Source organism: Diadema antillarum, unplaced genomic scaffold (genome assembly GCF_040938485.1).
Source record: "Diadema antillarum isolate AM-2024a unplaced genomic scaffold, OU_Dant_1.0 seq00000423_RagTag, whole genome shotgun sequence".
NCBI classification, from domain to species: domain Eukaryota; kingdom Metazoa; phylum Echinodermata; class Echinoidea; order Diadematoida; family Diadematidae; genus Diadema; species Diadema antillarum.
The window spans coordinates 495,001-518,602 of NW_027271406.1; the positions used below are offsets into that span (position 1 = coordinate 495,001).

The following is a 23,602-nucleotide window of genomic DNA, read 5'->3' on the forward strand; positions in this document are numbered from 1 at the left end:
ACCAATGTTTACTGATTTTCTTCATTTCTTTTTGTGATGGTCCCTCATCATTGTTTTCCTTTATGAATCAAGACTCGCTTATCACGAATTCCTGTGAAAGTAGTCCTCTTAGTAGTAGACCTACTTTTTTTCTTATACAATTAAATGTTCAAATGCCATTACAGCAATATTTATGATCTTTAAATCTGTTAATAATCCATTGTTTGTATATCTCTGTTAAAATCGAGTTTTGTTACTAAAATATTTTAGAAGAATAAAGAGCTCAATGAGTGAGCTTTGCTAAGTATTTCAGTAATCTTGTCATTATCTTAGTTACTATTGTTATCATTTTCGTTATTATAGAGATCTTCATTATCATCATCACATTGATGTTGAAACAGATGCAATTTAACGCCATGGAGGATCGACAGGGAAATAAAAGGTTTGAAAATAACACTTAGGAGCTGCGGTTGCATCGTGGGAGCCCTTGTTACTACAGCAACATCGTGAAAAGTTTTGTGCAACGCGGCAACCGTATCACTCAATCCAGGATGCAGTCCGTGCCAACTGCTCCAAGCCTAAGGCCGTCGTGATGTATCGGCCTGTTGCCAGGAGGCTTTCGGAGAAAGTCCCTGGCGTTTTTCCTCGAGATCTGACGGAAATGACCTATCCTGTTTTCGATCAATCAAAACATTTAAACAGGATAGAAATACATATTGTGTCCTATTCTTGTGGGAAGAGTTGCTTGCCTCCCAAAATGAAACAATCGGCTTCTATTTGGGTGGGAATTGGACTGAAATTTTTCGCCAAAAATAACCAGTTTACAGAGAGATCCCTAAGTTCTGACTCAGGTCTCGGAGGGATGGTAATTCGATGTATGTTAAGCCCAAAAAGACACGACGAGCAATTCATCGAATTTGTTGCCCAATGAATGATAAAACGACGGAAGTAATATGTCAGGGAGAGATTGCGAGAGAGAGAGAGAGAGAGAGAGCACGAATATCTCTGGGGTGTGCGTGATACACTCTCGGGAAAGGTCTGGGGAAGAACAGGAAGTTCACAAGGTCTCGAATACTCGGATGCGTGATATGAATGTTGTGGTGTAAAGTCTTCTCGTCAAAGACTCCTACCGTGGGCCTGAAATATGAAAGCAAATTGGTATACTCGTCTGAAGGGGCAGGGATGTATAGTCTAGGAAATTTTTCAAAGGTATGGGATTTTGTAGTCAAACTCTATAAAGCTTATGAGTTAATCCGAAAAATATCTTTATTTTGTGTTCCAATTAGAAGCTTTAATAAAAAAGGAAAGAAAAGTGGAGCCCTCCTTACCAGTTTACATGCATTGGTTTTAACTGGCTCGTTCATCTTGTCTCATTCATCTGAAGAGTTACTATGGCTACCGCTACCAGCGTTGTAATGGTCTTTGCTTTGACATACATCTCTTGCTGTATCATCTATTTCATTCTCTTCTGCTTTTCATTTCTCTTACCGTGTGTGTATGTATGTGTGTGTGTGTGTGTGTGTGTGTGTGTGTGTGTGTGTGTGTGTGTGTGTGTGTGTGTGTGTGTGTGTGTGTGTGTGTGTGTGTGTGTGTGTGTGTGTGTGTGTGTGTGTGTGTGTGTGTGTGTGTGTGTGAGGGAGAGAGATGGAGAGATGGAGAGGGAGGGAGGGAGAGAGTATTCCAGGGGTGATAAAGCATGATGTGATCAGGGATAATTCATGTGATTATAGCCTGGGCCGGCATGTCCCAATTGCTATAAACATGGATCCTGCCGTGTAAATAGAAGTATAAGCATACAAATTCCCCCATAACTGGGTTTGGTTTCAGGTCGGATGAAAGAGATCTAAATGTAAAGTACAGAGTCATCAGCATGATTATAGTCAATCATACAATTCTCACAGCTCATTGATTTGAGTCGTTCGTCACGCGCATCCTTCAGATATTGACAAAGAAGTTTTTAGTGTCTTCAACATGATAAGCATCTCTGCAGGGAGGTCAATCACCTTGGTCCTATGAGCTGTGACATATCACGTATGTCATGACGGAGCTTGTTGAGTGATTGGGAATAATTATGTTCTGCAGTTGAATCCTACCTTAAAGAGAAACTCTACTCTTTACTCAAGTTTCAAGCTGACTTAATGAAATTAGACTACAATCAATAAAGATTTGAGAAAGTTCCATTCAAATTGGTCGTAAAACAAGAAAGTTGCGGAGTTTGGAAGTTTCAAATGTTTTTCACAAAGCATCATCGGGTTGATTTGAAGCACAGGTTATATCCCTTCTTTTATATTCATCAGCAGACTGTGGAGTTTCGTGCACAGGTCAGTGCGTAACCTGTGACGCAGTTGTATATTTCATCGACTTCGCTGGTCTTCATAACATGACAGACATCTTAATGTTTCATGAAAACAGGTGAAATATAATTTTGCATTTTATATGTGCCTATACTTCTCCCAATTTCAGTTGAACTTGTGCTGTCCTGCCTGTTTGACTCTCCCCTCTGTCAATGTCTGTGCATTGTAGTCAGCATGAAGTTATGAACGTGAAGAAGGGATTTACTTCAAACTGCGACATGAGACATTTTGCTTCAAAAAAAGGGAGAGCGCAAATAAAGTTGCTTACCAAGCGATAGGATAAGACTTGTCACATCTCATATGAAGAGGATCCCCCTGACAAGCCCGCGGCCTTTATTTAGAGATATCCATGCATCTTGTTGCGCTGTCTTGATAGACGAGATCGCTGATTGGTCGACGGTGATGAAAGGCGTAGCCAGAAGGCTAAGCGGGTACCATGGTAACTAGTGGGCTTCTACTCTTGGACAATTCACAAACATAACCTTCCATAACATTATAACGAAAGAGAGCGGCTCCGTTAGAACTTTGTGACTGAAATTGACCAGTTATCATGACCACATTTGGCGGTTTATATGGAAGCAAATATTCATCCTAATCATTATTATTATTACCATTTTTATTATTATTATTGTTGTTATTATTATTATTATTATCATCATCATCATCATCATCATCATCATTTCCACGATGATTCGTACGCAAAAGTTGAGTCTTAAACTGCGCTGATAAGTTGTCAATATGACAATACCCTTAGTAGACCTTTTATTCCTACCTTGCCACTGAAACTTGCCAGTAATCTTGATCATATTCAGAATTTTAGGGAAGAGAAAAATCTTTTTGATTTGTATACAGTCGTTGAATCTTATACTGCGTTTATGATTTGAATATGTGATGACATATGATCCTGTAATATCATCGTCGTAATTATTACTGAGGTTGTGGCAGGCAACCGCAGTTAGCTAGGTATGATCTTTAGACAAAAAAGAGATCAGAAAGCGTGACCCAGCAGAGTGACAAAAGGAGCTGTAATTATGAAAAGCCTAAAAGAAAATCCAGTGATTCGCGATGAAAAAATTACTCGGTTCTGCCTACGTAGGCCAAAGGAGTGGTAACTCCTTGGTGGGCCTAACGTCGAAGCTACCATTGCGTAAGAATTATATGGAAAAGGATGTAACGATGTTCTGATCCCAATCTCACTCGGGTGATGAGTGACCACGTCAAAATAGTGCACCTTGATATTCCGATGTTATTTTGATTTCATGTTTTCTCCTGTCTAAGGCCTTGCAATTACTTTCATTTCCCACTACCTCCCACGCTAAATCCGTATACAAATCGAGCGGATTTACGAAACTATGTCACGAAAATCCGCTCGTACATCATTACGTTTTTGTTCCTGTATATATACACATTTAAACCAAGGAGCTTTGTATTTGAAGCTCCTTGTTTAAACAGACATTTTCTGGGCACGAGCGTATCTGAATGACCCAGCCATGGGTGAAGTTCGCCACCGCAGTATGGGGAAAGAAAACGTTCTGGCACGTGCCCGGTGTAGTCTGCTCAAGTAGAAACAATAATATGGAACTGCTTGTCAAGTGTAGCAGGTTGAATGTACTTCCTCTCCGCACTGAATATTGTCGTCACCGCCAAAGACTCCTGTGTGATAAATGAGAGAGGATTTCTATACCCGAGACTTCCTTCAAAATATTTTGCCCTCTTTGTTCGGACTCGGGAACCCCAAAGGCACTGAGGGACGAGTCTCTACACGCAAGGCTTCCGCGGATTAGTTGGCCAAGTGTCTCCCTTGATTAGCAAATTAGAATGAAATATGTCTCTTAGGACGAGTGCTCATCACATTCGAGATCGCAACGACGATGACTGAAAAAAAAGTTATGTCTTAAAGGGATTGTACAGTTATGGTTGAGACCTAATTTCAAGTTTCTAACATTTTTGGTGAGATAATGAGAAACCTCTTATAAAATGTGAAAGAGCATGTAGTTCTATGAGGAATTCAACATTTATTTGATGAAAATTGGTTTTGAAATGGATGAGATATCAAAAAGAGCGATTCTAATAAAGTGTGGGACCCACACTTAATTACGATCGCTTTGTTTTACTTTGTTTTTGGATGTTTCAGTCATTCCAAACCCGATTTTCATCTAATAAACTTTGAATTTCTCTTAAAATGGCATGTTCTGTACTATATCATAAGTGTTTTCTTGGTATCTTGCAAAAAGTTAAAAACCCAATTCTCATCTCCACCAAAACTGTACTATCCCTTTAATGTTAAGGGTTAAATTTTCGCTGACTGCAACACACAAATGTCTCAAATTTGGCAGTTTTATGTTTTTTAATTCTTCATCTACTCTCTCTGTATAGCCTCATTTCATTCTCTCTTCTTCGTTCCTTCTAAGAGACAGTTCCGCAGATACTGGAAATCTCTGACATTGTTAAATTCTAGTAGGATGCATTCTATAAATATATAGTATTATCTTCAAAAAAAGTCCTACTGCAAATTTTTTTTAGGGGGGAAAATGGCGATTGTATTTCCAACCAAATCAACAGTAGCAAAACCTAATAACAACATACACAGCTGTTAAGGTTATAAAATTCAATTTATGTTTTGTTAGAATGAACAACGGCCTATTCAGTTTATTCAGCTTCTTTTCTTTATCTTGTGGCCACACAAAAAAGAAATTGAAGGAGAAATAAATGAAGATCTGAATTTGGCACATTTCAGTACGGAGTAAACATAAACACAATGTCGTTTATGATACAGTGGCTTATTTACATGTATGTCATCATGCATATCTAGTGTCATTAATTATCATTTCAATTTTCATTTCGTTTCAAAGGTGCAAGTTTATCGTCCAGTATACTTTCCGATCGAAAATAGTCTAAGCTGCTTTAACTCTCACTTTTTAGGTGTCATTTTCTTAAAAGAGCAAAAATATGTTTCTCGTGTAGTTGGTAATCATCACCCATATTAGCCTCTGGGTTATAGTCAGTGTAGAACTTACTTTCAAGTAAAGTTTGTAGCTCCCATGACATTTGACATACCTTCTTCTAATGCCTAGAGAGAAAATGTGTGAAGACGTGAAGGAGTATAAATAATACGGGATTTTGATACTTTGTTGAAACAAATTGTTAACGGCTTGACGCTAAATTCGCCCTCCTTATATGACTCTGTCGTGTGGAAGTTATGTTACTAAGTGCATTCATATCCTCATATTCCGTTACACCATTTATGAATTCTAAGCTCGTCAATCCAAACATTATTGGAATCGTCTCGGGAATATTGTGATATAGACAATTGGCCACGTAATCGGCGTCGGTGTGAATATCGGTGATGGGTTGAAAGAAATTATTCTCGACCTGTCGCTCTGTATCAGAAGAGAAATTTTGCCAGGAGCCTTGAATTGGAACGGGAAGAGTATGGAGTAGATATCTGACCCGTTCACATCACATATTCATATAGGCCTATATAGTATCAGGGAGGTGACACTCACCTCCCTGATATTAATACAAACGTGCAAACTTACAACGTATTCTGCACGGCACAGACTATCAAAATGCGAATGGTTAGCGAACGGTGTTTTCACGTTAGATCAGCTGCATATGTGATGCAATTCCTATAATTGTTACTAGCATAATGTAAGATATACGACTGGTAGCCTTCAGTACTTCTGTTGTTGCCATTGGCATCTCTCTTGAACACATCATCTATGACATTTTGAGACATTGGGCCTCAGCGATATAACCAAGGAGGTATGAGAGAACATACCTCCTTGGTTTAACCTAGGGTTCCACAGTCTTCTGTATTTTCATGGTTAAATCTATCTATATTGCAGACCATCACTTTGTTTATAGGGTTTTACAGGTTGGAAACAGACTTCCAGTTCTGTACTGTAAGGATATTCGAAAAGGAGGAAAAAGTTTTCCGAAATGTAGGACAAAACACGACAATTTTCTAAAAAAAACAACTAAATATTGGTTTAAACAAAACTATCAGTTGCTTTAAGAAAGCAAGTCACTCTGGTTGATCCGGCACAGTTTGTTGACCCCGCAATGTTTTATTTCGAAACATTGAAATTTAGACTGGTTGTCCCATGTGAACGCGCATCCCCCTCCCCGAATTTAGTGTTTCAGCGTTGTAAATGCGATGCTACCTATCAAAGCATATCAGCGAAGGCACTCAGGGAAGGTCTTTCCATCAAACTTTCCCCTATGTTTTGCCCTCTTGCTGTGCAATGAAGACGATTTGATTGAAGGGGGAAGTCACGTGAATCAGATAAAACTGACATCCTCGACCCAGCATTGTTTGTTTTCCACTTTTGATCCTGCCTCTGACGTCATGACTTCTCCTCAAGTTGAAACGCGACGGGGATGAGAAAGAGCCCTATTTCCAAACCTATGATAGGACAGCTCACCTGAGCACTCGTGCAAGAAGCATTAAAAGAGAATGGTCCGAAGTTACGAGAGATTATCAAGCAGTTTCATCGATTTAGGAGATGAAGTTTGACTGCTACAGATACGCCCCCTGGGAAGAAAGGTATAATACATCGTATCTTGCTGGTTGGAGAACGGTCATGATACGTCGGTTGCGCGCATCCTGCGGCTATTAACTCACGCTGTGATATTATAGCGCAGTATCATCATAGACACTATGTCAATTTTTTTTTAAGTTTAAGTGTCTTGCAACTAACCTCACAAAAAAAACCCACGCCATAACGACTTTTTGCAAAACTTAAGCACCTTAGAATATTGTTGCTTTGAATAACGTGTGAGATATTTTGTATTCATATATCCTGAAAGGAATCGTTCATGATGACTATTGTATAATCAATTCGGTCTCTCTTTCTCTAGTATGATATTAGATCTACGTGGTCATTTCACAGTCATTTCTTTCGCAGCATTGCCACAAGGGTTTCTACATCAATCTCATTGTTCAGCACAATGATACAAAGTTAATGCCGTGACTTAGTGACTTCGATGGTGTTCACCACTAACACGCTCTGAGCATGATGACGAATGGAAACCCCCCCCCCCAAAAAAAAAAAACCCTCCCTAAACACACAAACAGACATACAAACTAACATATAAATTATGATATTGAAATGATATAATTTCAAGTGCTGGATCACCGGAAACAATATACTTGAAAGTAAATTTTTGTTTGCCGCTCTAATCAATGATCATGTCGATTACTATAATATTGGTGATGATGATGGAGATGACCATAATGATTATATTGTTGATAATCAATTGACAATAACAATGATGATGATGATAATGATGATAATAATGAAATAATGATGATGATAATAATAATAATAATAATGATAATAATGATAATAAAAATAATATTTATAATAATAACATCTATTATGTTAATAATGGATCTCGAGAGTTGTTGGAATGATATTAGTAATTATAATGATAACTGTCATAACAATGATGATATGGTATAAGATGTTCTATCTACGATAGCATCATCTCTATAAACCATATCATCGTCATTATTTCCATATTGTTTACCATACAAATGGTTTGCTGTCTGAAAGAAAAGTGGAAGGGTTATGAAAAAAAATTAAATGGTGTTTTGGGTGTATGCTCCCACACCCCACACCTAGTCATTATCTGTTAGCACGGGCACGCCTTGTCTTTCAGTCTGTCAGCCACTATGGTTAGTTTTTAACGACAAACATGTTTTCAATCACTGTCGGACTGACAGACAGACAAACAGACTAACTAACAAAGAGATTTCCTAGATGATAGTTAAAAAATGGGGCGTATTCATGCAGAAATAGCTGGAATTATTAAATGTCTACTGCCAAACAAGAGTAAGCTAGAAATTCGATGCTAACGATAGGCCTACTAATCCCGCACGTTTTAACACTTTGCGTATTGTGGTTAAGACCGTATCTAATCGATTACAGGCGGTTCACCACAATCGGAACCGAATAGGTGAAGCGCCGAACGATAAACAAATCACTATTTAGTATGACGTCAGCGTGATGTCGTCCCGCATGTATAGGTATGTAGGCTACAGGAACGATCAAGGACAAAGTATAGATACATCTTTTTTCTTTTCTGAAAACAATCAGTATTGCGGAATACAGGAGAGTAGTTGTTCATGGTAGACAAATAGTAGCTTTCTATCAAAGTTTATCAGCAGTCCAATTCAGACCGGAAAAACACTCAGTTGACCATAGCAGACAACTTTCACTGCCAATCCAATGCGCGAATGTGATCTTCTGTCTGTACATTTGATTGTGTTTGCGGCTCTATTCAGCCAATATATGTCACGGTTGTCATCATTGCTCGCAGCAATCATGACTTTCCTTTCAAGCAAAACTTCTTTGAAATCCATTTTCTCCTTAATGGATTTTCGATAATCATGACGTGCTTGTCTGGGCTGTTTTCGCTAAACTAAAAATGAAAAAGAGAACAATTTGGAAAATAAAGCTGTACTAACCACTTCATAAATCATACTCATTCTTGGCGAAATCATCGTCTACTGTGGAAACAGGCGGCACGTTCGCTTTACAATCTCAGTATCAATCCGTCCATTTGCTGATAGGTGTTTAGATAGTGGCCACATACGAAACATTAATTACGTCACGTTGAACACGGGACTAAGGCAACGTGAATGGGGATATAGTCACGCGCGACAGATATAAATCAGTTACCAAAGTAAAGTCAAAGTTAAAAAAAAAGGTCGGCCTTATCACCATCATCAGAGTAAATTTCCCAACTGACAGACAGACTTTGATGGAACAACGCAAGAGTGAGCACAAAAATCTCAGGACTTACAGATAGAGCACATTGATTCTGCTTGTGTGATCCTAACTGCTTTGTAAATCAACGACTCATTCCATGCTTTCCTTTCTATTTGTTCGATAATGTAACATTATTTTCCCGACACAATCATTATTTATTATCCTGATCTATGATTCTTGCCGCCTTTTCCTAACCGGCAATTTTTCCTCATTCTCAGACCGTCTAGTCAAACATGCAATACTCGTTTGAGATAAAGAGTGAAAACGATACTTCCATGTGACAGGAAACAAATGAACGAAAACTATTGCAAAACTAGTTATTAAAGGTAGGGAATCCCATTTGCATGCCTTAAATGAAGAGTTGTAAAAATACAGTGGTATGTTGAAGAGAGTATCATTTTAGAAACTCCCAATTAGTATTGAAAGTGGAAGGTAACATTTAGTACGTTTTTTTGACCGTTAGATTTTGAATTGAATTTTTTTCGGGGCTCACCGTAAATTCCAGTACATTACTAGGCTAGCTTTGCAGACCCATGCACTGCATGTGTGTTCATCATGTATATTTTGTGAAGAATGTTCATCAACACAAGCCTCATTTCTATATACATTCTTGCCACACACTCTATTATGTTATTACATCTGCTCTTGTACTTTTAGATTTGTGTTTTAATAACAAAATACAGAAGACTGCAACAAAAAGGCGTAAGTGTGGCTGACACACAGAACTACTGAGTAGTTGAGTTTTGTGCATTATTCAAATTTTAGATAACTGTCGACTTCCAAATTTCTAAGCAGTGGCTTAAGCAAGTCCCCTGAGGTTCATATTTAATGTTTTGCTGCATTTTGGGAGGTCTGTAAAAGGTATCCCCTACCTTTAAGGTGCATAAACTCGTTCATTTTGTTCAGTATATGTCATTTGATACACTTCATTGAAGGCAACAGAGAGAGAGAGAGGGGGGGGGGGGGGAGCTGGGTAACTAGAATAATCGCCTGATACACAATGAAGACGAATGCTGTGTGTGTGTATGTGTGTGTATGTGTGTGTGTGTGTGTGTGTGTGTGTTCAAGCAAGTTCAAGCCCATGATTATGAAAATAATAAAATGTTACAATAAATAAAAGCAAGGCAAAGGCCTATTACAGGATTTGGGTATAGTTTCTTTTCTCACAATGTCTTGGGGGGGGAGCTGGGACTGTGCATATAGTTTAATTTCCAGCTCCAAAATGGGTGAAGGGGGGAGGGGGGGGGAGGGGAGAAGGGGAGTACCATCTTGTACTATTTCAATTAACTAGTTGAATATACAAAAGAAATAATAATGGTACACACTCGGCAAAGAATCTGTACTCATCCAAGTAAACCTAACAGACATTAATCAAATTGTGATTTCCCCCTTCGTTCTGTTCTCCATTCACTATCGGACGGACAAAATGTGTAGGTGTGAAAAGGGAAATTCGTCAACATGGTCAAGTCCGTGACATTTGCCCTGTAGGAGAGGGGAATGACCTTTTCTTGGCAGGTTCTGTCTGGTCTTCCAGTACAAATGTACTTAAACAGTAAGACAGGGTACATGTGGCAGACGGTTGGATGAGAATTGGCAAAAACTAACTAAACTGACGTCATCAAAGATGACACGGCGTATCGATTCAAGTTACGGCCATTCCAGTTTGTGCGTTTCTTAACAACTTGACATGAGAGAAGTTTGAAATTTAGTGTGTTCTTCATCTCGTTCTTTATTTCTACATCTTTGGAGTGATGACGGTCCCTTTACATCATAAATAGTGCCTGGTATTGAATTGTAGCGTGCACGTAAAAAAAGAAGAATTGTACACATAATGGTGGTTAATCCTGGAGCGTTCGACGAAATATGACAGATAAAAGTTATATGATGTCCATAGTTGCTTCTCGATTTTATCATCTCTTAAAATTGTCATGGTTAAACTTGTCATGTTTTTGCTTTATATGTCCATAGGAATGGCTTCCATGCGTAGATCTTCCTCTTTTCCTATATTTTTCTCTCTTTGCACACACACACACACACACACACACACACACACACACACACACACACACACACACACACTATATACATATATATATATATATATATATATATATATACACATATGTGTATATATATATATATATATATATATATATGTATATATACATATGTACATAATAGAAATATATACAATTTCGTATTCTCGATGTTTTGATATGTTAGTACAAGTACTGAAAAATACCATACGCTCTCTTTATTCAGTAATATTTAAGATTTTACACTCATTTAAGAGTAAAAATTTTCAAGGTAATTTGCCTCCCTCTCATAATTATGATTTTTGTAAAATGATATAGACCCAGCCCAGTCTAATATACATTGTATAAGCGTTTATCGCTCACTTTCAGTTACGCATTTTGACGTCACAAATCCACTATAGTTTTCCAAGGAATGGACGCGGTAAAACGGCAAAAATGTCAACTTGCCAATTCCATCTATAATTTGACACATGGAAAAATATTAAACTTAGGATATAGCGTGGTCCTTTTGTAAAGGAAAGCAAACAATTTCAGAGGTTGCGTACAGTTTAAATTTCGGCACCATTTTGACCCGATATTGCCCCCTCCCCCTCCCCCACATACACCATATGCCTACACCAAATATCTTTAAGCGCCACTGGTCCCGTGCATCGTAGATAGAAACGATGACGATATTAAATCATTTTGCCATTTTGCTTTATCGCTTTTTGTTACGAATATGCCCGATATCAAACATTATTTGTAGGTCCTTTATACCTCCTAGAGAATGCTTCCATACTTTTTATTTCATCGTTGTTTGATTTTTTTTTCACAATCTACAGAGCAGGCGACCTGTAAAATTTAAGGACTATAACAGAAGTCAAGCAAAATACAGTTATCGTAGATTTCTAGGACAGCTGTTTATACAAGTGGTATATTTTCGTTGTCACGAACTCCTTTGTTGTCACTAGCTGTAATCATTAGAAAGCCACTTCCTACCCACCATCCTTCATACTTTTATTTTGTATCACTTGAGGCAACTTATCCCAGCAGATTTTATGTCTAGACCAAAGTTTTTTTGTGGGGGCAACTGTGGGTTGGAACGGAAAAGGAGGGAAGGACGCGTCTCTTTGCAAGAAGTTTGTAGGTTGGAGTGATGTAAATCACAGGGCCCTCTTTGGGAGATGGCGGGATGGGGCTGAAAGTTTCCATCACCCCTCCACCCCCTCTTCCTCCTCCTCCTCTTTATACGGCACTAAATCCTGCTCTTGAGTAACACCTGTGTGTTCTCAAAGATAGCAATAGATAATATGCAAAAGCAAAAAGGAGAGCGTTGATGTTTCCTCTGTATAGTGGTGAATAGATTTCTCCATTTCCTGCGTTCGTGATCACTGCACTTCGGTGCGCTTACACTATTTCACAAATAAATCACCTTGATCTTTTTTGTGCTGTAGTACTATGACCTTGAATGGAAAGTTCATACAAAGCCAGGGGCGCATATTATACGGTGTCGAGTTGAAACGTCAATCATGTTATTGGTATGTAGAAGATGTGCACCTCTATTTTGTGATGGAAAGTATAAGAAGCGTCGTCTGCCACTACATTCGACGCAAGTGACAGCTAGAGTCCATGTTTCCCGTCAGAAGTGAATGAATGGTCTTCTTTCAATACATTTTTAGAGCACAAACGCAACATCTTGCTCTTTGTACTATCACGATGGACAATGAATGTCACCAAATTAAAGAAAAGAGCAAGTAATTCAGAATCTCTCGTTCTGAGTGTGCGTTGCTGTAAGAGTGAGGTTTTCGGGAAGCATCTCCTCGGCCACCACGACCACACCTCAACCCCCCCCCCCTCTCTCTCTCCCTCCCTCTCCATCATTTCACACACCCTATGATAATAGCAGAGGTGCGAAATGAAAGACCAACGTTTCTTACCCGTGTTGGCAAAACTAAACGGTAAGGTACAGTGGCTTCTTCTTTCATTCAGTATGGGTGGACACAATATTCCACATCATGAATATTTATAATGGATTGATATTCTGTTGTATTAACCGTAATTGTATGTCCATGTGGTCATTGAATTATCAGGTTGCGTGTACCTCTCCAAGGTCTTTACTATCTACTGATTAGGAAGGAATCATTAGAACATTGATCATCGGAGCGGATGCCGAAGTATACTTCAACCAGTTGCAGATACTGGAAGTTTATCGGCGCCTTGACTTCTGTTATGGTTGAATGGGATCATTCTTCAATAAAAGATCATATCGCCACCTCGTAAAAAGTCAATATTTTCGTTTTATAGTTCATCTCCTACAGCCATATCCGTACGAAAATAACCTTTATTCCTTTTTGATATCCTATATACATTACGAACTGGAATGTTAGTAATATGTTTGTAATGTGACCTGATACCAGCTCTCTATTTGTTAAAAATGGAGGCAAATAAGCGACGCTGAGTTCCAAACCATGGTTGAGGCAAAATAATTTTGGAATCTTTTCGTCTCCGTTAGCAGATGCCCAACAGCCCACAGGAATGGACCCTTCCCTTCTAACGACGTCACTATTTCGACTCCACAACATCCATTCAGCGCACAATTGTCCACCGGTGAAACGTTCGGATGCTAGGAATCAGATTTCATCTGCACAATCATTTCAATCACTCTGCCCAGAACCATGGCTCAATGTTATTTTCAAGGGTTACAGCGATAGAGGAATAAGAGGATTATTTAGCGACGGATGTGGTTGCAGATAAACCTCCCTAGTTCAGTTCGAGCGTTCACACGATCGCCGCAAAACATGAAAGGCGCGCTGTAAACTGGCTGCGATCGTATGGGCTGGGTATCCCAGGACTGACTGTGCTCAGCGCGGACGGATACAGAGAGAACAATTTCTTCGTCAGTGCCGCCAGAAATCACTTATTTCTTCACTCGCTCATCCATAAAGCTTCAAGTGAACTTCTGAAATTGTTTTCTATGGAAATACGGGTTCGTCTGCTCCAGTTTCGGGGAAATTGTGTGGATCTTGCGAATGTGCTTGACCGAAAATAATGACCAAGCGCCTCTCTGTCCTCTTGTATCTATCATAGGTTCCGACAGGTGGACTGAGGGTGACCAGTTGAAAGGGGACTCATACTGCGCAGCGGAGGATCATGGATTTATATCGATCCAGATTGATCTGTGCTGCGTGTTTTCTTACAGCAGGTGAGAGACATACCATATTTTGTAGACATTCAATCTTTGAAAGATGTTGTATGGTCAACAACCGATGCATCAATGATTGTTGACCATCGTTTGGTCGAATTCTGCAGTTCACACAACGCCAAGAAGCATCTCGTTGATTTCTAATCATATTGTATTTCACCGAGGATGTACCTATGGGATGGCTGTATTACCCGTGCTCTACCTCAATTAAGATGATTTTTGCGTGTTTTGTCGAATATCTATAGTGCAGATATTGCATTTAAAACTGTAGCCTTCAGGTAGACATGAAAAAACTACAAATGGCAGTTGTCACCATAATAAAATAACATGTGAAAATGTCTCTCAGCATGAGTATAGAGAGTTTTGATGATTGGCCTCCCTGGTTCTGAGTAATATGTCTTCGAGTTGCCGTATAGGATAAAACACTTGATTTCATACATGTATTCAAATCTAGGGAAGATCAAATTCAATACTTACTAAAAATATAACTTTCAATATGAATATGAACCCATACTGGTCATGTGAAACTCGGGTAACTCGTCATTTCAAGAACCACTTACTTAGCAAACGAGGGCCCAGGCATGCCTGAAACCCTCTAAGCCTCTGCTAAAAGCTGAACCGGCATTTGATGCTGTGTAGTTGACATGGTTACGACTAAGGCACACTCGAAGGGATTTGTGAGTTCCATTCAATCCTTTAGAAATTCATTATTGAGAATGTGTTGCGCTTCCACAGGCATAAATTGGCCGTGTTAGTTATATTTCGAGTCTCTATCTTATTCATATCGGTTGGGTGTTTTTGGTGTTATTTGTTCACGCTGCCCACACGGGAAATTTATAACTGCATCTTATCATTCCCTTGTGAACGGTGGATGTCAAATGGAATCACAAAATGAAGACATATACAGACACCGGTAGTATGCAGTAATTTCTTTTTCTCAGCAGTCTTTCGAAAGCGCATAGACAGAACATTTACCTTTAGAGTCGGCTAATGAACTGATGAATACAGCAAGAGGTTAACAAAGGTCTATGGGTAAAATCGTGCACAATAGAGAGAGAAGAGTCGAGAACCTCCGAAGTAGAAAGAATGATTTATCTCTGAGGTTGACATTTGATTGCTCAGGGTAGAGTCATCTTTCTTGTTGTTCGCACTTCAACGACAATAAAAGACCCTTTTATTATACCATAAAAATATTTGCAAGGACCTCTAGAATTTCCAAGCTCTACAACCTGCGTTTTTGTCTGTTTTGTCTGAATTCGGCTCTGTAATATACACACACGCTTTCGCAGAGGGTTTTTTTTTTGGTTGTTTTATTTTTATTCCAATGTTTAACGTTTTCACAGTCAGATCTAAATAAACGAGCAGCTGTTTTTGGATTTCCCTTTTCACTGTTGCTGGTCTAATTCCAAAGAAGTACTATCGTAAATAGTGGTGCTTCAATCATAACGAGTAGTATGGTTAGATTAACAACTTAATGACCATTTCGCGGTCATTAGATGATGATGTATTCTTATTGTGCTTGTTTTGAGCTTTTCGGCATGAGCCATTGATCTTTGCAGCGCTTGGAATAGGGACGGGCTTTATTAGTCGAGTCATGCTGGTTTACAATGATGATGATGCGCAGCCCTCATAAACGTTGACAGTAGCCGTGGAACCCCGGAAAATGGATTAAGTAAAATTGTTCTGACGCAAAGACGAAGAATTCGAAGTGCCACTGTCTTACCAAGGATAAGTCTTTTACCAACCAGGATTTGAGGACGAGTCACTAACTGTAGCCAAAGGGCGTTAACCCTTTGTTGGCATAAATAAGCCTTCTTCACTCTAATTTGGTGCTCTTATTTTTTTTGGCACTGACTCACAATATTGTGGATGTTTTCAGTGTAGAAAGTGCACAAGGATCATGCAAAATGTTGCCAAAAATAGTGTTAATACATTATTTGAACGCACTGTATTCATTTCGAAGGATATATAGGGCCTACGTCTCTTCAAATCACGTGTTTTTCAAGTATCTACCAGAGATGCCATGTCTTCACATAGTAGACTAAATATATATCAGCTTCTTTTTGTCTCCCAATAAAGGCGAGAAAATCTTAAGCAACACAGTTTGATAAAGACTTTAATTATAAGATATAGGTTATTAAGTTGCTTTAAGTAATGTTATTCTTACCAATATATTTGATATTTACCATATACATTTCCTTATTATGGAAGTATCTGTTTCTTATCATATTTCCTTCGAAGAATTATTAATACTACTCAATGAGAGAAAACTCTGAAAACCCCAACGTATCAGAAGGCCGAGGTTACCCTGGATACAAAGAGGGTCTCGATCTCCCACCTTCTCGGTTGCTCGACGGAAGGAGCTGACATATACGAGTGTTTGATTCTACATGCTTTTTGCAGCTACCAATCTTCCAACTATTTTCCTCTCCGTGGGGAGTGTCATTACGGTGCTTCTCTCGTCAAATCATCATCCAGATGCGATGTTCAGAGTGGGAGTACATGCTCTTGAATTTGTCTACTTTGTTTTTAGTGAAGTGGACCGTGTACAATTTACTGTAGAGCTTGTTGATGAACTATGAGTGCGCAAACCAGGCAGCAGGGAGCTTAAACTCATAAACGCGGCCGAAGTGATATCTTAACTTAGTATACATATATCAATAGAAGAATGATGCCAGTGGACGCATTGGTACAGTTATCAACCCCTTTTGTATTAAAGCTGACATTATATCATGCACACTCCCGTGACAAAAGTATTGCGACATACACGTATGTAAAAATGACACAGGTGGCAATTTATGACCCAAAAGCAATGCCTGTTTTAGTGAATTCATAGTACATTAAGATCTAATTGTCGGGCGCATTTTATCAAACTGTCAAGAGTCGTTGTCATGTTATGTCCAGGAAATTCTAGTGTTCTGTTGGGTCCCCATGCCTTCTGATAATGGCGCGCATCCTCCTTGGAAGAGTTGCCTGAAGATCATGCATTCTTTTTTGGGTGATGCTGCCCCATCAGGCCTTCACGATATAGCGTATCAGACTCTCCATGATAGTTGGTCGGTCCTTGGCGAGGGCTGAATTGTTGTGTCCCATAATCTTATGTTCTATATCGGGTTAGCTAAAAGTGAGAGAGAGTTATGTTATTTCAGAGATCTGCTGATTTTGCACAACTTAAACAGTTGACAGGAATAGCTATGAGTGAGCTGATGGTGTCATCACCTCAAAATATTTCCATTGATCTTGTACAAAAATGACGAAATTTCCATTCCACGCATTCTTTGCTGCAAAAATGTAAACATAATTATTTACGAATAAATAACTTCAAAATAATATCAGTCAGATATATCAAGATTTGAGATTTGTGAATTGCGTTTAAACAACCCCCACTAATAACTAGACATACCTACATATTTTTTTTTGTGTGTGTACAAACCAGACGGCAAGTTCTGAGGCGATGACATCATCAACTCACATTTGTATATTCATTTATTATTGACTGTTCAAAAACTGATTCGTGAAAATTAGCGAAACTTCAAAATTTCATAACTTTCTTAGTTCTTATCCGATTTTGATCAAATTTTCATTGTTGTGTTTGTTAACTTTTACTCGTTTTTTCTAGACTATGTAACTTTTATTTGGTCCCATCTATGGCGTGCGCATGAGGGACTCAATAGCCTTGAATTAAAAAGTGCACAATTTGCACCTTCCTTTCATACCGGAATGTCGGTTACTATCAAATCAATGGGATGATTTAGAACAAAACTAGGCCTCAACAAAGAAAAGTCATTCACCAAAAATTTAAGGAATTTTCACCATGTTGCAATATAGGGCCCTACTTATCGCACATGACTGTTAAGTATCATGTATATATCAATTCACAAAAAGAGATTTTCAAATGATATAGGGTAACATGATTTCATATACCTAGTCTGTTGTTTTCTTTCTTTTTTCCCCTCTCATTTTACCCTGTTTCTCGTATGTGTGTGTGTGTCTGTAAATTATTTCTAAATATTAAGATCGACATACTAAATGAGAATAGTGTGTTCATGAAAAATACAAATGTGCTTTATCATAAAACATGTAATGAACGCAACGGAGAAACATGATTTTGTTTCCGGGTGAAGAACATGAATGTTAAAGGTTTACGGAGAGGTACCAAAACGTACCATAATTCTCTTTACGAGAACTATAGGATGAAGTCCTGGTAAGAAGACAGGTAATGTTTAGACCCCCAAGAGGGCTTGCTCGGCTTGATTTCACTCTATTTGGCCCCCGTGATGTTGCCCGTGGACATAAAGCAGTAGTGGTGGGTGGGTGTGAAGACCCTGTCAATTTTGATAAGTGTCCTGAACAAACAGTGAAAAATAGTGGAGAATCACAAATTCGTCAAAATTTAGACTTTGCCGACAGAACGCCCAGCGGGAGGACAATTTTGATCACACCCATCTTGCGTATATTCAGAGACTAAAGATGCGACTCACAGAAGTATAGGGCTAAACGCTCCGATTGACCTACATCAGATCAGGTCCACGTTTGTACCCTTTCTCTCAGCATGTACGATGCCCTCTGTTGCTCTACTCAACTGCCCGAACGTCCTGTTTGTGTTTCATCGTGACAGGACTTTTCCTGTTTTCCGGACATCGGGGTTCATTGTACTTTCATTGTCTTCATTCTGTTTTGCTAAATCGTGCTCTTCGAAAATGCCTGTACTCTGTTTTTAAAACACGTGTATGACCGGATTTGTGCCATGATCTGCTGTCATGATTTAGATGATGTAGGACTTTTAGGGACTAACAAACTGAGAGGGCTGCATCGTCGGTGACAGATGTGTCGTAACATTTGTCATAAAATATCTTATTGTGCTATTTCATACACGCTGCACTGTGGATCACTCGTCGGGCGACAAATAACGCTGTGTAATTTGCATATTGAGATTTTACATTAATCTATAGATACATCATGTACACTATTACTGTTTTTCAATAATGTGCACAATATGACAAAATTATACTGATTATTCATCAAATTTGTACTGCAAATATAGAACACGTATACGACCCCAGGATGAGTCAGAGATTTCCTCATGTCCGAATTCTGTGCGAATTCTGTGCGAATTTCATGTAGGAAATCACTCTGGTCATACCAAAGGAGCTATAGTATACCTTCTTGGTCGCCTGCCTCTCACCCCGTTGGTTATTAAACACAGTTTTGTTGCTAGGTGACGCGACAGGTGAATAATCGGATGCTCAGCAGAGGGGGCAAAAGAGATAATGACCAGCGTACTACATGGAGTTTTGATTGACAGGGCTGGTTCCCCGACCCCTTTATATAGCTTTCTATATCACAGACCATAGTCGGGAATTTATTTTGCTAGTGATGTATTGCTCCCAAACATGATTGATCATCGTGGGCTAAAAAGTCCAGAAGATAGTTTTTGAAGATAACATGGGTGAACGGGAACACATGAAAATATAAGAATATATGAATATGGATTATGTTATAATTTATGATACGAATATGGATTATGATATGATTTGTGATAAAACATGAGTTTTTATATGATTTATGACAGAAATATGAATTTTAATATAAAGTGAATTATGATAAATCGATGAATCGTACTAATATGTTGGACCGTGGATCCTTGAAAGTCCGTCATGCATGATTGATGTAGATCATGTCAGACAGGAAGAGTAAATTATTCAGATATTATGATGTGGTCATATATTTGCCTATCTCTATGTGATATAGAGGTATTTTTTGTGTGCGAAGTTCTGACTTTGAGTATACAAAATAATACACCGAAGAAGAATTTAAAAAAAGAACAAAGTCCATATTTTGCCTTAGATTTTTTTTCTCAATGATCATGATTTCCCCTGGAGGACCACTTCCGAAGAGGGTAAACAAAATATAGTCTACAGAAACGTCGTGCTATTTCTGCAAAGCAAACATGGTTGGAGTCATAAATATATGCTTTAGTATAATATCCCTCGTCCATCGTCCATACAATATCCATAGTTCTTCGGCGACGGAACTATGTGCCAACTCCACTGGGGAGACATTGGGAGAGGCTTGGCGACTGCTGGACGTTCCGACGTTCCATCAACACAACTCGCAAGGATTAATTTCAGGATATTTTTTTTGAACGTGAATTGAAGAAAAAGGAGAGAGTGAGAAGGTATAGAAGGAAGAATAGAATAGAGGGCTAAAGATATTTTCTGGGTCACGTGTTCAGTCGAACCGTAACTTTCAGAGAGAGACATCGATGCGAAGGCACCAGTCACCAGTGGCATTATTTTGATATGTCTCTCGATATTGTCCTTCCCCACCCACCACCCATCCACACCCTTCCCACTACCACTCGGCATGTACGCTCAGCAGGGAGGTGAGACGTCTCACCTCCCTGATGGTCAGATTCAGGTCGCGATTTTGACCGATAAATTTCATCATCTAAGGAGTAAAAGGCAGTTATAGGGTGATAGCATTACTTTACCAAGATCACCGCGATGTTTGTATTATTGCCTGTCTTCTGTCTTCTTATTTTGAAAAGTAAATGCGTATCCCGTTGATACATGAGAGCGGTTTTAATCATATGAGCAGAAATGAGAGAGATCGGCACCTATCTAAACTTATAGTAATGGGGTCTTTTTTATGAAGTTCGTAATGTCCATAGATCCCCAAGTAAAACGACATAATATCATGATATGAGCGCCACAACGTTCGCCAGTGTGTATAGGTTTCGTCAAGATGATTGTCCCTCACCACTGCTCACGTTTGGTTCCTTATGTGTGCGTATGTATCAATCCACTCGTTTTGACCAATGTCATAAATATACATATCTTGATAACCTCAATAGACTTGTTTAGGTCTGCTAAATACCCCTTGCTCATACCACGTATCACACAGAGAAAAAATAGAAGAAACTTCTCTCCTCAACGTTCCGTCAATAATCTATTGAAATCCCTACATGCATGTATTCAGATAAGATTTCCTGTGGCTTTCGTGTAAACGATTATCCCTAAAAATTCAAGAATAAATCTTAGATTTATGCCGTTTGCGATGACCGACCTATTATACCAGCATTATTATCAACAGTTTCTCCGATGATCCAAGAAGCAGAATATGATCAGAAACACTGGTCGATTTGACTACCCTACGGTCGTCTACACATTGGTTAATATTACTGTTTTATATAAAGCCATGAAATGATAGCCTTTTACTTGCCTATTCTATCTTAAGAATTGCATCAACAACCTATATCTAAAGCGATAATTATGGTTGAAATGCCACAAAATAATTTGACATCTTACTAGTAATTCAAACAAACACGTGCAAGATGTCAGTCAACCATGATAGCGAACCTTACCATAGGAAATAAAAACAAACTGTACTTTAACATAATCATAAGGTTCATGTTTCACTCTGATATAATAAATCACTATTACCGCAAACCATCTTTTTTATGTCTTTATTCAACATTTTTTCTAATAATGCATATCAAAACACAAAGTGAGTACATAGAATAAATCTTTTACTGTGATTGCTTTCAGATACATATGTAAACAAACTCTATCAAGATGAAAAAAGAATATATTACCACATGTATGTTTAAGTTAATCAGAAATCAATCTGCCATTTCTTAAAGTGAGTGTGAAGTTTACCCTTCCCTTCAGCAATTTTGTACTCTACATTACGTTTCAGTTTAACCAAATTAAAAGGAGCTTTAAAATCGAGTGAGGAATCTTGAAACTTTGATCTATAGATAAAAAATTCGAACATAAAAATAAAGATTTATACACACATCTTTGTGAGAGTTAATATCAATTCCAAAATCAAAATTAAATTTTGAAAACTGTCTAGAAGGGGTCACCTGTTTATTGATTAAGACAGACAGTTTTCTCAAAAGAGGACAGACCTTTATACAATCATAAAACAAATGAATGAGCGTTTCTGGTTCTTTCTCACAGAAATGACATTTATCTGAATCCGATCAAAAATCGTTTGGTGCAAATAGAGTTGTGAAAAAGTTTGAAGTAAAAAGCCCTCATCTTAGTTTCTATGGAACAGGTAAAAGTTAAATAGTGTACCCTATAGACCAATTTATGTCTGTTTCATCTAACTGTATTTTTATCAAAAGGTATACTTGTAATGGCACACAGCAACTCGCAAACAATTGATGTCGACTGATATACACTTTGAAGTGGTCTTTCTCACAGTCTTCGGTCTCTTCTCTGCACGCTCCTCCCCCCAATCCGTCAACACCGATTTAATTGAACCCTGTCAACCGAGAGACTCCTGGTAAAGTCATGTGGTGTTCCCCTTGTCTGGTTCACTTCATGAAACAAATTACGACCATGTTTCGCGATCATGATGAGCTCCAGAGTTTTGGGATGCTGTCAGTCTAGGGTTTGAAAGGAAATGACGTAGGAGAAAGTTCCCCCAAGTTTGATCTTTGTCATGATCCATTTCAAACTGAGGAATCATTCACATCTTGCATGCTATGGACGCAGCTCGTTCGTGACACACTTTTGTATACACTTCAGGGGCGGATCCAGAAATTTCTGGTGCCACTTCCGGGTTTCATTTCTTTTTTTTTTCTTTTGTTTTTAGCGAAAAATAAGGGGGGGGGGCGTGCGCCGGTTGCGCCCCCTCTGGATCCGCCACTGCACTTACACTTTGTAAGTATGGTATAGATCCAAAAATCACGTGTGATTTCGTTTAAAAGGAACCTCCGTTCCATGCTCTTGTTAACCACGGAGCTGCATGTATACACTTTGACAAAAGACTTATAAAGTAAATATAACTACCAGAAAAAGTTCTATTGAAAATGAATTACTCCACAGAGAGAGAGAGAGAGAGAGAGAGAGAGAGAGAGAGAGAGAAAGAAAGAGAGAAATGGAGAAAGTGCCATAAATGTTAGAATATAACGTTTCCACAAAACTGTGACATTGGCAACAATGTAAATTGATGAGAAGATGTAAATTAGATGAAACAATGATGCCATCAGCTTTCAACTTTTCCATTATTTTACCCCCCCCCAAAAAAAAAAAAAAAAAAAATTGTTGAGTCAATAACTAGGCAGCGGGATACGCCTGCCCTAAATAGATTATAATTCTCTATATCACACCTGCAGAATAATTGGATGAAATTGCATGCTTTCTTTTTCCGAAATCGATTTCGAAATTGTCCGATTTTCATGACACCATCATTACTACCCCATTTATTTGATTTTGCTGTATCTATCAAAGTCAGATTCAAGATTGTTTTTTTTTT

General features: G+C 38.5%; 1 protein-coding gene across 1 annotated transcript in view; it reads left to right on the top strand.

The window, feature by feature from the left end:
• The window catches only part of LOC139732457 (uncharacterized), a 102,034-nt gene that overhangs the window by 30,165 nt on the left and 48,267 nt on the right, over positions 1-23,602 (top strand). Inside the window, exon 2 of the mRNA XM_071643320.1 lies at positions 14,215-14,329. Coding sequence (XP_071499421.1) covers positions 14,278-14,329 — 52 coding nt within the window. The 5' untranslated portion in view covers positions 14,215-14,277. The remainder of the gene's footprint in view (positions 1-14,214; positions 14,330-23,602) is intronic.